The following is a 15,448-nucleotide window of genomic DNA, read 5'->3' as shown; positions in this document are numbered from 1 at the left end:
TCTGTGTATTTTGTCCTTCTCCATGTAAACATTAAATGGGCTGCAAAGGAAAGCCTTAATGCTTCGTAAGGATAATTAATTTTATTTCCTGTTAATTAATTTTTATTTTTAATAACAACTAGCTTCAATGTGTTAAGAGTTCAACTTATTTGATTCAATTCATGAAGTTAATTATTTTAGATTTAGTATTAGACAATTTTTTTTATTGTTTTTTAAAATAACTTTAAAAATATAAGAAAATTGTCTCAAATGAAGCATTAGGACGGCTTTTTCTTATTTTCTAAAATTATTTTTAGTACAAAAAAGCTTACTTTGGAAATTTTTTCGCTAGAAAATTACTTAAGAAAGTAGTAAGAAAGTCGTCTCAAACGAAGCCTTAGTCTTAGAGTATCTATCGACTATATAAAATTAATTAAAAATTGTTCCTTTTGAACTAAATTGTGATCAATTTTGTAAAGTCGAGAGACTAAATTAGGACAATCTAATACTCTAGAAAAAAATTGGTCATACATAAATAATTTTGAGATTTTGTATAGATATATTATAAGGAATATGTGATGGATCATAGGTAAAAAAAAAAATAATAAAGAAATAATTAAAAATAAATTAAAAAAAAGTGATGGATCATAGGTGATAAATATATATGTGGAAATGTGTTATGGAAGAAAAGTATGATAGGTGTCAACAAAATTGTTTTAGTAAATTAATGATTTGTTGTGGATGAATTCGCAATTTATACAAAGATATTGTCTTCTTGTAATGATTATAATTATTTATTTATATTAATTTTTTCATAAAAGCCCAATAAATTAATATAATAAGCAAAAACCAACTTCAAATAATAGGTAAAACAAGACTCTCAATAGTTTGTTTTTTATATATATTTTTTCTCCCATCAAGAAGATATCTATATATAACAAAAACTATGGAATGGGTAATATAATTTCCTTGAATAAGACACCTACTGATGGATCATCAAAATATTTATCAAATGAGACACCCCTTTGGATGGATAGTCGCATCCTTTCCACAAATGAAAGATAATAATCAACAAGAATGATATGATAGTTATCTTAATTTAATGGGACACTTAAGTATGCAAGGATTAATTTTACTATTTTAATTAAATGGTATTTAATCAAAGCTTCATTTGGGACAAATTTTTTTCTAAAGTAACTTCTTAGTAAAAAAAGTTTTTGAACTAAAAATTTTTGTACAAAAATAGTAAGAAAGTTGTCACAAACGAAGCCAAACATACTTTCTAAAATTCTGCTTTAGGAGGTTTTCAACAGCTAAATATTTTACATTGGTTTGTTTACTTTGACTTCCACTTTTATTATTCTTAGTCAAAAATACTATAGAGAAATAATCACAATCTAATAGTTGTGGCTTATATAGGGGTGTCAATATTTGATCCAACTTGAAATCCAACCCAAATCTGACTAGAAAAATTTCGGGTTCGGGTCAACCCATTTGCTGTATAGGTCGAGTTTATGTTCGAGGTTCTGGCCCATTTTTAAAATCGAATTAGGTTAGAGTTGACCTAGAAACCCACAAATGACCTGAAGTGACCCGAATCCCGCCCTCACAACCTCACACAGTCGACCAGCTCTCGCGAGCACGCAATTTGACCTTGCCCTCCCGTCTTGCACTTGTGTTTGCTACCGAACCCACCCTCACGTCTGCTACTGACACGTGCTCGCACCGCACTAGCGCACCCTCAAATACTCACATCCACACCAAGACGCTCGGACCCGCTCCCACGATAGGCGGGACTGCACCCTATGCGGCTAGTCCCTAGCCCATGCCTGGACCCACTTGCCACCGCACCCGTTGTGAGAACCCTTGAATTGCAAGATTTTTGGTGCATGTTAGTCTGTACGAACTGAATATGGTGCAAGTTAGTTTAAACGAACTGTCAGTACGAACTGAATATGGTGCAGGTTAATCTGTACGAATTAAATATGGTGCATGTTCGTCTGTACTAACCTTCAGTACTAACTGAGTTCGTTTGTATGAACTGAACACATCTTTTTGTCATAGCCCATCGTCTATCTAGGGACGAAAATCAATTATTGTCCGTACGATATGTGGATAGAGGAGATCATCCCAGGACGAACGAAAAATATAGTCCGTACAATCCAAAATAACTCAGCCCATTAAATATCTCATTCGTTCGATTTTTGAAGAGAGAGAAAGGGCTGGAGAAAGAAAGAGAAGGAAAGAGGAAGAAAAGTCAAATTTTAGACGACTTCGGTCCGTTTTCGTCTGTCGTCGCAGTTGAGAAAGTTGTTCTACTCCATGTAAGGCACATTACGCCTATCTCAATTTTCAGAAATCTAAGTTTTGACGAATATTCCGATTAAAGTTTTGTTTCCGTTGGCAAAAAATGGGTATAACTTTACACTGATAAAACTTTTTTCGTGTAACTTTTGGTATATCTTAGAGATTATGATTTTGCACGTTTTGAGTATTTTCTAAAAATTTTGCACTGGTATTTTGAAATTTGAGGGGTTTTTATCGAATAAAAAATTATATTGATGTCAAAAAATAGTGATTCAGTACAATAAAAACTTTGAAATGTTATTTTAACAATATATGGTAATTTGGTAATTTTTTGAAATTATGCATTTTTTATTCATTGGCTTTATGTTGTGTGTCGCTATATGAAAATGTGAAATTTTGATATGTGCTCAATTTCTTCGTATTTGTTAAGATGTGATGTTTTATGTGCAAATGTGATTTAAATGATATATGTTGGGAGTTATAAGGGGCCAGAATCCTTTGTGATTTTGTCTATGTCAGGAAAGGGAGGTATAAGGGGCCATAATCCTTTGAGATTTTATCTGGGTCCGGGAAATAGAATATGATCTTAATAATTATGTGTATCTGATATGTTCTGGTGTTGTAAGCACAAATGGAGGCATAATGGGCCATAATCCTTTGAGATTCTTTCTATATCAGGAAAGGGAGGCATAATGAGCCATAATCCTTTGAGATTCTGTCTGTGTCAGAGAAATTCAAAAGGGAGACATAAGTGGCCAGAATCCTTTGAGATTCTGTCTGTGTCAGAAAAAATTTGAATAACTCTGAAATATGATTTGACATGTGATCTGGATTATGATTTGAACGATTTTGTGATACGAATTTTTTTAGTTCTTCTGTATCTGTTATTTTATTCTGTATGATTATATGAATTCTATCTGATTATATATTCTGTACGATTATCTAAATTCTGTCTGATTGTCAAATTTCTGTACAATTATTTGAATTTTGTCCGATTGTCTGATTTCTGTATGATTATATGAATTATATATTATTGTCTGATTTTTGTACGATTATCTGAATTCTGTCTGATTATCTGTTATGTATGATTATCTAAATTCTATATGATTGTCTGATTTCTATATGATTATCTGAATTCTGTCTGATTGTCTGATTTCTGTATGATTATCCGAATTATGTGTGTTTATCTGGATTTCTGATGAATATCTGAATTAGTGAATGAATTGATATGTATTTCTGTTTCATGATTTTCAGTTCAGTGATTTCTTTGATATGCATAAACTGTTTATAAATCTTCAGTAAAGTATTTTGAAATTAGAGTGTCTGAGAATTTAGATCGGCTAGTGTGATCTTGCTGAGCTATTAGCTCACTGTAGTTTTATTCATGATTTTCAGGATCTGGTAAAGGGAAGGAAGTTGTGGACTAGTCGCTCATGTTCTGATATGAAGTTATAGGTATTTTGTTATTTTGATTTTTGTACAGTCATGACTAGTTTACCTTTATGTTATGTATTTTCTGTCTGAAGTCATATACTGTAATATATATGATTATTTTGATAAATGAAAGGAATATTTTGTGGATGAGTTTTCTGTATTTGAAATTTTTTAGTAGCTATGTGTTTCTGTATGTTAAAGAATACTTGGAAGAAAGTCTGAAAAGCAATTCCAAAACTATATCCTAGGGTTCATCTGTCGCGACTCAACGCAATGGGATCCGTCCCGGTCGGGTTGGGTCGTGACACCCGTAGCCGCGCCAATCTCCATATTCCATGTTTCTGGGTAATGTCAGGTTGACCCGTAATAGAATCGGGCCAGGTTTGGGTTAAGGATGTTGACCCGAAACTATAACCGGGCCAGGTTGGGTTAGGTCAAACAATGACAGACCAATTTTGGATTGGACCCAAACCCGACCCAAAAACCTATTTTAACATCGTTAGGTTTCTAGATATAATCAACAACTTCAAGCCTTGAAATAAAACTCATAAGCTGAATATCCTATTGCATTGCTTCAAGTATAATTCGAACTCTACTTCTATAGTTAAAATGGTAACTAATGACTGTTTTACATTTCTCCGAGAAGTAGTTCCTCTTTCTAACATAAAGACATATTTAGATTTTTGATGTTTTTGGAGTCGACGTAGTTGACAATGTCAAAATCTAAATATCCAACCACTTCAAGATGATCAAATTTCTTATCGAAAAGAATGCAATCCTTTGTCCCTTGAATATATATCATGTTTTTTTTTTTTTGCTACTTTCAATAATTCAAATAAGGATTACTTTGATATCTAACTAATATTTCTATTACAATGTTTGAAGATGACTCGAATTTGAACAAATTCTTGATTGGAATGAACATTTACGTATATTTCCTCAATAAATTATACATAAAAGAAAATTACTCTCAAGAAAAAAAAAAGGCTTTATGGGGTATTGAAAGTCAGATTTACCTTTTATTTTGTCCATATATTATGTCACTTTAATATATAGCTTACAAGAATTCTAACTTCTAAATAAAATATTTAAAATATTATTTTATCTTTTGATGTATAATATTTTTGGTAACCAATTTAAAATATTTAGTATAATACAGAAAAATTATAACAAAATAAAATTCCTATAGATTATGTAAATATATTTAACATCTATTATTTAGATTTAAGACTTTTGATTTTGTCCATTTTTTGTTTTATTTCAATATAGAGTTTTAAGTAAATTGAAATCTAATATGAAATATTTAAAACTATTGTTAGAACTTTTGATTTATAATTTTTTGAGTTTAAAGTTTTTTCAATTATAAAATATAAGCAAAATAAGTATTAACATTTTAAGCAAAATAAAGTTTAAATGTCACATAATCTAAAATTTGATTATGTAAAGATTGAAAAAAATATTGAGAAGATTCATTGGATTTGAGAAAATTTTCTATTCAAGCTTGATATAATCTTGTTTTAATGGCAAACAATCATCTATATTATGGTAAAAACAAAATTCAAGCAAAAATTTTTTTTTTTGTCATGTACCAAAATAGTTGGTTAAATTATAGAATAAGTATATTACCATGCATACACTAATTATCCATTTTTTTAATCATGGTAAAATCAAAATCAAATCTGTTCCCAAATCTTTAATTCATCAGTTTCTTTTATGGAAATTTGATTACATGTCCCATAATACACAAAATTTAAGAAATATGCTCATTGTTTTATTTCATGGAAAATATGCATTAAATTGCATTTTCAATGAGTTTACACTTCTTGTATTCATGGACTACTTATTGAAGTACATCCTTTAAAAAAAAATATGATAAGTGTTTTATTATTTGAATTTTATAATAGCTCTAATTATCACCATTAGTGATTAAGTTGTTTAATTATGGGTTAAGGTTTGAATCCTTTAATTATATCTTAGGGCGTCACACTAAACATGCTTTGTATATTTAAACATAGTTATTTGAATCTCTTTTGGTTTTAAAAATCAATTTAGAATTAATTAGCTTCGCTCATTTACACATATTGAAAAGATCCTAAATCTCTTTGACTTTTATTGATTTCATCTCACCTTCTATTTTCTATATCCTTTTATGAGAATTATCATACTATTAAAGTTGACTAAAAAAGAGTATCATCCGTGAATTCCATATCAAACTCATAATCTTAGAGAAAAATGTCATAATAATCTAAGCATATGCAAATACTAATCACAAATAATTTTATTAATGGTAAATTCTTAAAAAACGAAAAAAATCATATGATGAGCTTTGACAAAGAAATTAATTTAAATGCAACATTTATGAACATATATTAATTAACCCGATTTTGACATGCATTGTTAAATAAAGCGATTTTAACTCAACAATTACCGATATATTTTCTTCAAAACACAGAGGACATTCTTTTTTTTTGAAATGAGAAAAAATTAGAGTAAATTATTTTTTCTCAAGTTAGGAAAAAAAATAAAATAGGAATAAATTCTTATTTATACCTAAATGTATTTATTTTTATTTCAACTATTTTTTTTTTATTTTTGAAATTTCTATTTATGCACGTGCAATTAAAAGGGTCAAGTCAAAATTTCCTTAGATAATTCAGGTGTTTATCACAACACCTAATAGTAATATGTCTAAAACCCCTGCCCCCGCAAAACAGTTTAGCATCCACTCCTAAACCCTCGCGAGGAACTGCGAAAAGCGCAGAGGACGGGGCGGCGATGCAGTCGTCGGAGACGCCGGAGAGAGACCTCTACGCTATTCTTAACATCTCGAGGGAGGCTTCCGATGAGGAGATTCGGAAGGCTTTTCGCCAATGGGCTCAAGTTTACCACCCCGACAAGTACCAGGATCCCGAAGTGAGTCCTTTCCCTTCTATCGCTCTTCTTATTTGGTTATCTTCAATCGATGCCAAAAAAAAAAAGGTTTCTTTACTGGATAAGGTTCGATCGTGGTCTGAAATTGTATTAGATTTCGACCCAGGGTTCACTGAATTCAGTTTTTACTTTGCACTGCTCGTTAGTGGTGTGAAAATCCATAGCCTGTGGCCGATGGAATTGATGATGCTCGTTTTTTTTTTTATAGATGAAGGATGTTGCCACCGCTAATTTCCAGAGGATTCGTGATGCTTATGAGATATTGTCAGATGAGCGTAAGAGAGAAATCTATGATATATATGGATTGGAGGGGCTGAATTCAGGGTATGAACTTGGTGAAAAGCTTAGCAAACCAGAGGAGATAAAGGAAATGTTGGAGAGATTAAGGCGGAAAAGAGAAGAAGATAAGATTTTAGCTCATTCCAGGCCAACCGGTGCACTTCTTGCTAATTTGTCTTTGCCCCAATATCTAGATGGCGGTAGCATTATTAGAGGGTACAATGTTCATTTTATTTTTGTCTGGAATTTTATGTAGTATTTAGTTCTGATTATCTGGCTGACCTTTTTTGCATGCATGAGTTATTTGGTTTCTAAATTTTTTTTTGAAATGTTATATTATTAGCATATGCCATTTGTTTGGTTTGTTGTTTTATTTGAATAATAAGTATTTTGATGACATTTTATTCCTATTTTTCTGAAATCTAGATACTGCTAGGTAGGGCAACATATAAATCTTTGGCTATATTAACACTGAACCAAACAATATAGCATTTTACAGCTAATACTGAGCCAACTACACAACATTTAATCTATAGCACTAGCATTTTTTAAGATTTAAACAAACCTCAACTAAAGGACTCTTAAGAGCCTCCTCGGTGTGAGAGCTTGCAGCCTTCTTTCGACTTATTGCAACTTGCAGCCCATGAGTTTCTTCCTTTTGCCCTTTTTTATGGATCAGAGTATTTGCCTTCCAAGTTCTGCTTAACCATTTGAATTGATTTTTTTTTTCTTGTCTATAATCTAGACTTACATCAGTAACTATTTATTTGAATGCTTTTTCATGATAATCAGAATGGCTATGTCCAGTGAGGTACAATCTCGATTATCCAAGCGAAACTCATTGGCAATAGGAGGAAATTTGTCAGTCACTGGTGCATCTGGGACAGGGTCTGCATCAGCTATGCTAAAGCACCAGATTTCTTCAGCTGCTTCTGTAGAGTTTGTGGCTACTGCTGGGCTACGGGCATTACTTAGCGTTCAAACCTCTCGGTATGCATCTTATTTTGTATAGTTACTGGTCTCCTTTGCTGTCTGCAGAGACTATCTATGTGCTTGTTTCTTCTTCAGAATATAAATTTTAATGAGCAATCTGAACTCATACTACAAGCTTGTCAGTCAGCTTTCACAGCATTCATTGGCTACCTCTGGTATTGCAATATCCTTGAGGGATGGTTCAATTAATCTCACCAATGCATGGACTCGGCAAATGTCAGATATATCTATTGCAAATGTAAGCTTTTTATATCTCAGGGTTTTACTGCAGAAATGTGTACCGCTGTTTTGGTACTTGATTTCCGTCAAGTTTTTATCCATTTCTCACATCAATTTGAAGATTTTCTGATTAAAATGATGCGCTTCCAAATAGATTCCTAGTGATTCGTAATATTCAAGAATTTCTTCTATTCTCTTTTGGGTTTTGTAAAAATTGGACACTTCCCTGGAGAGTGCAGTTGCACAAGATTCCAGATCAATTTTTAAGCACTGTGATTTTATATCAGTATTTATTTAAATTTTACTTGTCCTTAAAGCTGCCCTTGAAAATGACATGAGGTTTGTCTGGCATATTCAATCAGCATAAAATTGTAATTCTTGTCTGTATAATCAAAATGAGTGAAGAAAAATGAGATTGTCAAGATGTGGGATGAATTTTGAAATGATTTTACTCATCAAAACATTGGGGTTTTATGCAGCAATGATGAGGCTCCAGAACTTACATTGTGATGTTTTGAGTATGTAATTGTATGTGTAAGCACCAGTATGATGGAGTGCTAGAAATTCTAGAATTAATTTGAAATGGCTATTGATAAATCGGTACACACTGAAACTATTAATTTGCTGTTGTTTAGAAATATTTAGGGTCTGCAATTAACGCCAATGAAGCTCTAGACTTTAATGGATAATTAAGAATTATTAATAAATCAAAATATATTGGATAATGCTTATGATTTTATTGATTATTCTCTTGCATTTATGTTTTCATGAAATGCATATAGTATGCAATAATGTTTTTTCTCATTGACAATGTTTCAGATACATCTTGTTCTAGGAACAGAATCAGGTATCTCTATTGGTTGGCAAACGAAAGATGACAAAACTTCGGCTTCTGGAGAAGTAAAGGTTGGTTTTTTAGTGCTTTCAATACGCACTGTCCAAATCAAAGTGAAACTTCTTTGCTTCAAAAAGCTGTCATGTAGAGGTTGTAGTTGGTGAAGAATGTAATCAAGCTACAGTGTTAAGCCCAATTATGTAAATGGTGATAGCTGGTGAAGAAGCATGAGCATCAGCAAGCCAACAAACATAAAAGATACTCTATTAATCAATGAAAGTTTGGTAGTGTAAACGTTACACTCAGCAATAACATGCATAGAAAAATAAAAAGAACCAAGTAAATCAATACCAGCTTAAAATAATTAAATGATCTCACATATAAAGACTTGCAATCTAATTTCCACCCCCACATGCATGCACATGCATACACATACATAAAAATAGTGCTACATGACTACAACATAGAGGGTGTAATAATAAGAGACATCTTAGCCCAACTATTTGGGTCTGATTATTTGAATTATCCTTCATTGATTTCATTCATTCTTGTTTAGTGCTACATCAAGCACTAGCCCTATTTGATAAGGTCTAGTAAATCTAAATAACAATTGGGAATCCATATATAAATTATAATGAACTTTCAAATAATCAACATTATCATCATTAGTCTTATCTCAATTATATAGGGTCTATTTTATAAGTTCTTCTCTATTCATTTCCATTTGGTGTTTTATAAGATGTCAAATTTACTTTGTACAAGTCTCTTAGCACAATTTTGAGCAATATAACCTTGAATCTATATTACATAACCGATCTAATTGCCTTTTAAAAAAAATTTATCTACAAGCCTCTTATCTCATGTACACCTTGAGGTAATTCTATGCTTTAACTATTGAATTTTAACTTTTGAAGTTATCACCTAATTTATATCACATTTGTTTGCATAATAAATAAAAGATATTTAAATCCATTAGACCTAAATATTGCTTGATCTTCCATCTTTATTAATTGATAATTATCTATTCAATGCCCATCACATTGCATATCATATATTCAATCTTTGATTTACTAATTTTGAGCCTATTATGGCCTTATCTATTCCTTGATTTTTTTTTTTTTTTTTTTTACATTCTTCAAATTTTTTTACTTCCGTTGAGGTTTCACATTACCTAGAATTAAAAAAAAACACTAGTTAAGCACCAATGTAGCTAAAAACATGAACACAACTTGACTATCCAAGAAGAATGATTCACTCAAAAATAAAAAAAAACAACAACATCATAGGAAAGAGTTGTATAATTGATGCCTGCATTTTGGATAACTTTTTGCTCTTCAGGTTTATGCATGCATTTCACTGCTTGGTGCGGCTTGCTTTGCCTAGTGAGGTGAAACCAAGCTTCTGAATTCCAGGCTCACTGCACTTTTCATGTTGTTATTTTATTTTTTTGTATCGTAATGTGTTTCTTATTGATGGCTCACATGGTCAATAGAAGCATCTTGGCTTTCACATTTTGAAATATACCACTTATTCTATTTGTAGTACATTTTTAGGTTGATGCAGTTAAACTCCCTTTATGGAACTAGAATTTTTTGCCGGTGATGTGAAACAATCTCATGCATGACGAGGCCCTTAAGCAAGGGCATACATGGAAAGAAATACAATATACTCATAAAACATAAAACAAAATACAACAAATATAATAAAATCAAAAGTAGATCATGGTCGTAGATCATGCATGTCTCCTCGCGCTAAAACTCATGTAGATGTCCTCATCAGCCGGCTTCGTTGGATTAATAATTCTTAATACTTTCTAATGCGGAAAAGCTAGAATTAAACACTGAAAAGAATCTTGCTACTATTTTGTGAAAGACATTTGTTGATTTCAGAGTTCAGTCAGCTTGGTAAATTGGGTTACCGTTATGTTTTATATAGAAGTGGGACTCCATTAGACTCCTAATACTAACCCAAACTTCTTCTATCATGCTAAAGGGTGCTTCATGCTTGCTATTGTTGGAAATATTTAAACAAGCTGTAATTGACTCTATATGCATCTTTCATCAAAAATCATGCTATGGAGTTGTTAAAACCAACCCCAAGTAGTTAATATTTCCTGCATAGCGATTGTTCTGCAACTTTGATTGTGTGAGCCTGAACAAGATCCAGCAAAGGAAGCTTACTCATCAGGCTTCAGTTTCAAATTTCTTGAAATCAGTTTATAATGATCTTAAACTTTTCAATTGACTTTTAAGATCGAATGGTTTAAGGCTTTGAACTGTTATTTGATCATCACCTGAACCAAACAAAATTCCAACCTGCTCATTCATTGGTAAGTAGATTTTTATAGGCCAAGCCCAAATAATTGGGATAAAGCTAATGCTGTAGATAGTATGATATTTCTTGACTTGCATCACCTTTTTCAACCACTAATTTTTCATATGTAATCAGATCCAACCATTGTTTAGCTTTAAATAGCTGCAAGATGAAAGTTTCAATATGAATCATGGGTTTTTCGTTTCTCATTTATGTTCAAGTTACATTCCTTCCTGTTTTTTTTATCATTTCTATAGATGTAGGTTGATATATTGTTTATGCGCTTCCAATCTTTTGTAGTTTGGTACAGCTTCTCTTGGGGCATCAGCTCAATATATACACCAATTTTCTGCAAAGTCTCATGGTCGGGTATCTGGTAGAATTGGAAGGTATTTTTAGGTTTCAACATTAGCTTTGATACTGTCTTCCCTGTGATATTTTCTTAGAAGCTATGAAATTTTGCTCTATATGATGGCATTGATAACTGCAAAATGATAGTTCAAGATATGGATGGAAATTGACTGTTTGATCAGGTGTTTGGCATTGTCAATACTGAAAAAAAAAAGTTTATATTGAGTAATTCACAACAGCTTCACTTGATAGTAATATATCCATGTGCACTACAAGTCAATAATGTATGATATATTCGTCAACTTTTAATTTATATTTTTTTATCGCATAGTGACTTGTGCTCATCTTTTTTTTGAAGAAACTCTCCTTCTCAATTAGTTAATTTTTTACAAATTTTACCTTGCACTTGTGTTATAAGCTTACAAGTTGACTAATTGCAAAGGTGTGTAAACTTGTTGCATGTGGCCTGCAAATTGTGAAGGAAAACTTGAATAACTTAAATTTACAAGCACTAAAACGTTCAAAAATTGCACAATTATTGATGATGAACATTGAAATGAAATCTTATTTTTTTTTGCTTGATCTCTAAGTGAGTTCATGAGAGGAGAGACCCTAGGTGGGTGAAAGAAATACCCGTCAATCTTTGGAGGAGTCCAAGGTTCACGGTTTACAATCTCTTTATGAGTTCATTAGTTTACTTTTATCTTATTTGTATTTTTCTTTCATCTCCTTTCTCCCCCACTCCATCCGCCACCCCTTCCTACCTCCCTCACCCAATTCATCTTCTAGCTCCACCACCTAAATCCCACCCACCAACCTAGCTACAACCCGCCACCTAGCCGCCCCCTTCCCCCTTTGCCGCCGGCCTCCCCAAGCCCTACAAGCCTCCGGCCATCAATCCACCACCCAATGATTTTGAATTTCAAATTTCAAAATCATCCTTAATTACTTTCCTAATTTGCGCCCTCATTAATTTGGAAACTTAATTACTTAGATTCAAATTCAAATTTGAATTCTAAAATTTTCCCTATTAATAACGTAGGTTAGGAAACCTCATAATCCCATTAAAATCTGAAATTAATTTCAGGTTTAATGGCAAGCCCGAATTAACTCCTTTACGGGCCCACCTATTAATTGCAAACACCTCAAATTTTCCCTCATGTTGCCGGCCCCTCCCTAGTCCCTTTTCTCTCTCCAATTTGCCACCTAGACCCTCATTAAATCATCCATTAAACACTCCTTGACTGCTGCCCAATCAAGCCACCTTATAGGAATTAATTTGAATTTCAAATTGAAGATTCCCTCCCTCTAAATCTGAAAACTAATTTCAGATTTTAACATGACCCCAAGTAATTTAATTAGATCCCATAAATTAGGGATCTAATTAATACAATTCCTCCCTCAAATTAATCTTCCAATCAATTCCTAATCCACCTCAGCCCTAGCCGCCCTCTCCACAGCCTCTTCTCTCTGATTTCTCTCTTTACTGGAGTTTCCAAATGCTGTCCAGATTTCTGGACGTCACCTAACTTGCTTCCCGGTGATTCCAGAAGACCGTTTAGGATTGACCAAGGTATCCTGGAGTGCATAGCTGCTGCCCGACCTTCCCAGGACCTGTTAAACTGCTGCTCAGCAGATTCCTGTATATCTACACTTGCTGTTCAGCCCTGGAACTCACCTTATTGCTGTCCCGACTTTTTTTCTGGTTTCTGTTTGGAGTTTCCGGCACCTAAAACTGGCTGCCCAGATATTCGGGAAGCTGTTTGGGCTGCTGTTCAGAAGTATTTCAAGTGCCGAATTGCTGTCTCAACCCTCATTACTGCTGTCTTGGCGTCCCTTGCTGCTGTCCAGTCATTTTGGTGACCTCCTATGTCTGTCTTGCTGTCCATAATGTTCCCCATCGCCATCTTGAAGGCTCCGAAACCTGAAGTTGCTGTCCACTCTTCCTCAAACGCATAAGCGACTACGCCGGAGCACCGTATTTGTCGTTCCCTTGGATAACTTCTTTCTTTGGGTAAACTCTCCCTCCAATTCTCTTATCTTCTTAGCTTACTTCTTGATTATGGTTTTATTATATTCATGAAGATAATGTTAATGCTTCTCCGCTAAAACCTAGTAATTGGAAGAGTTGTGTGAGGGATCTTTCATAGAACTAATCTTATTGTTAGCATTGGAATTTATTGTTGGAACTATCCATGTATACAACATTGGATTAAGTTGACTGTCTTACGAGCTTAACTTCTATGCGTGTGATTTAGCCTAAGCTTGTTTTCTCACCTTATTGTTTATTTTGTCGTTTAAATCACTATAATGAGTGTAATTATTGTTGCTCCTAAAGTTAAGCGTGCAAGCTCTTACTTCAAACCAATTTTCGCATGATTGTTCTACATCATCTTGGTATCAGAGCATTGTAGGCATAGGTGACATATGCTAGAAAACATCCTAGGAGTTTACCTAACCAACCATGTGCTTGTTTGCATGCATACCATCGTTTAATTAACTTCAGTTCCCTGTTTTCTCTGCTGTCCAGTAATTTCCTGCACCGTTTTCTTCATTTTAAGCAAGACTACTTCAGTGTTAAGTGTTACCCTTGTCACAACTACATCCCTACTTGCTTAGGTTGCTTAAACAAATATTATAGGTTGCTTTCCACGTTTTTCCTGCACCTGTTAGTGACATATAGGTGAGTTTGGGATTGTGTTTAAGTGCTGTCCACACTCTAGAGGCCCTCCAAAACACTTAGACAACTTAGATCTTTGCTGTAGTTTGCTGTCTTGTTCATTTCAGCATAATTTAGAAGCTTTAGGAGCATATTTCCTTAGCGTTTAGGTGTTGCCTTTGACCCGCTACCCTTCCTAGTCACCTAGACTATTTTATCCACTAATGAGGTTTGTTGTCCACATCTTTAGTGCACCTTCTAGTGACAATTTGGAGAGTCTAGCTTCGCTTTAGGAGTTGTCCCCTATCTAGATTCATCCCTAAGTGTTTCCAAGCGCTTTCCCCATGGACCCGATAAGATTTCAAAAGAAGTTGGATGACCTAGTTAGTCTTGTAGGCTCTCTAACTAAAAGTCTAAAACCACGAAGGATGAACATGTTCACTCTCCCCACTCTAGCTATGCGCCCCATTCGATCAATCATACTAGTCGGAAGATGCCCCACTCTGCTTTTCAACCTAGACCTGAGTTTAAGCCACAACGACTAGTGTCACATGACCGTCTACCCACCTTTGATGGTTCCTTGGCCCCTTTCTACTTTAGGGAATGGGTTAGATAATTAGAGGAATATTTTGAATCACGTCAGATCCCTGAGTCCCACCAGGTTAGCAACGCTAAGTCTCACCTCAAAGGTCAGGCTCTTCAAGTTTGGATAAGATTGGAAGATCATAAAGAGTCTCGCGGTGAGTACCCTACTTGGAAAGACATGAGGCGAGAACTTAATTTAAAATACCGACCCTCTACCAGTGACCGCCATCTAGAGCACCACCCTACCTCTTTTGTTGGAACATACCGTGGACGTTACTTTGGTCGAGACCACCCATCTTTTAGTAACATCAAGGTTGCTGCCCCACCCTGTAGGTCTTCACCTAATCTTGATGGCCAACCCTCTATTGGGTCTTATGTTGGATCAATCTCATATGACTCCCCACTTGGATCCACTTCTAGCCATCCCAATCAACCTTTAGCCTCCCTAGTCATTGACCCTGCAAGTGTGATTTTAATAAAGAAATGCATTAACAAGAAAAAGTCCTCTGAACCTAAAACTGAGTGCATCTATTTCGTGGATGCTAATGATATTAATGATAACG

The 15,448-nt window shown here is 33.9% G+C and overlaps 1 protein-coding gene across 1 annotated transcript in view; it reads left to right on the top strand.

Moving 5' to 3' along the window:
• Positions 1–6,393: 6,393 nt before the first annotated feature.
• The window catches only part of LOC110106320 (chaperone protein dnaJ 13), an 83,885-nt gene continuing 74,830 nt past the window's right edge, over positions 6,394–15,448 (top strand). Inside the window, exons 1-6 of the mRNA XM_020836188.2 lie at positions 6,394–6,633; positions 6,860–7,146; positions 7,723–7,920; positions 8,047–8,161; positions 8,962–9,048; positions 11,591–11,679. Of these exons, the coding sequence (XP_020691847.1) occupies positions 6,496–6,633; positions 6,860–7,146; positions 7,723–7,920; positions 8,047–8,161; positions 8,962–9,048; positions 11,591–11,679 (914 nt within the window). The 5' untranslated portion in view covers positions 6,394–6,495. The remainder of the gene's footprint in view (positions 6,634–6,859; positions 7,147–7,722; positions 7,921–8,046; positions 8,162–8,961; positions 9,049–11,590; positions 11,680–15,448) is intronic.

This window comes from Dendrobium catenatum, unplaced genomic scaffold (genome assembly GCF_001605985.2).
Source record: "Dendrobium catenatum unplaced genomic scaffold, ASM160598v2 fragScaff_scaffold_547, whole genome shotgun sequence".
NCBI classification, from domain to species: Eukaryota; Viridiplantae; Streptophyta; class Magnoliopsida; order Asparagales; family Orchidaceae; genus Dendrobium; species Dendrobium catenatum.
Note: the sequence above shows the minus strand (reverse complement) of the source record. Positions and strands in the feature narration are given on the sequence as shown.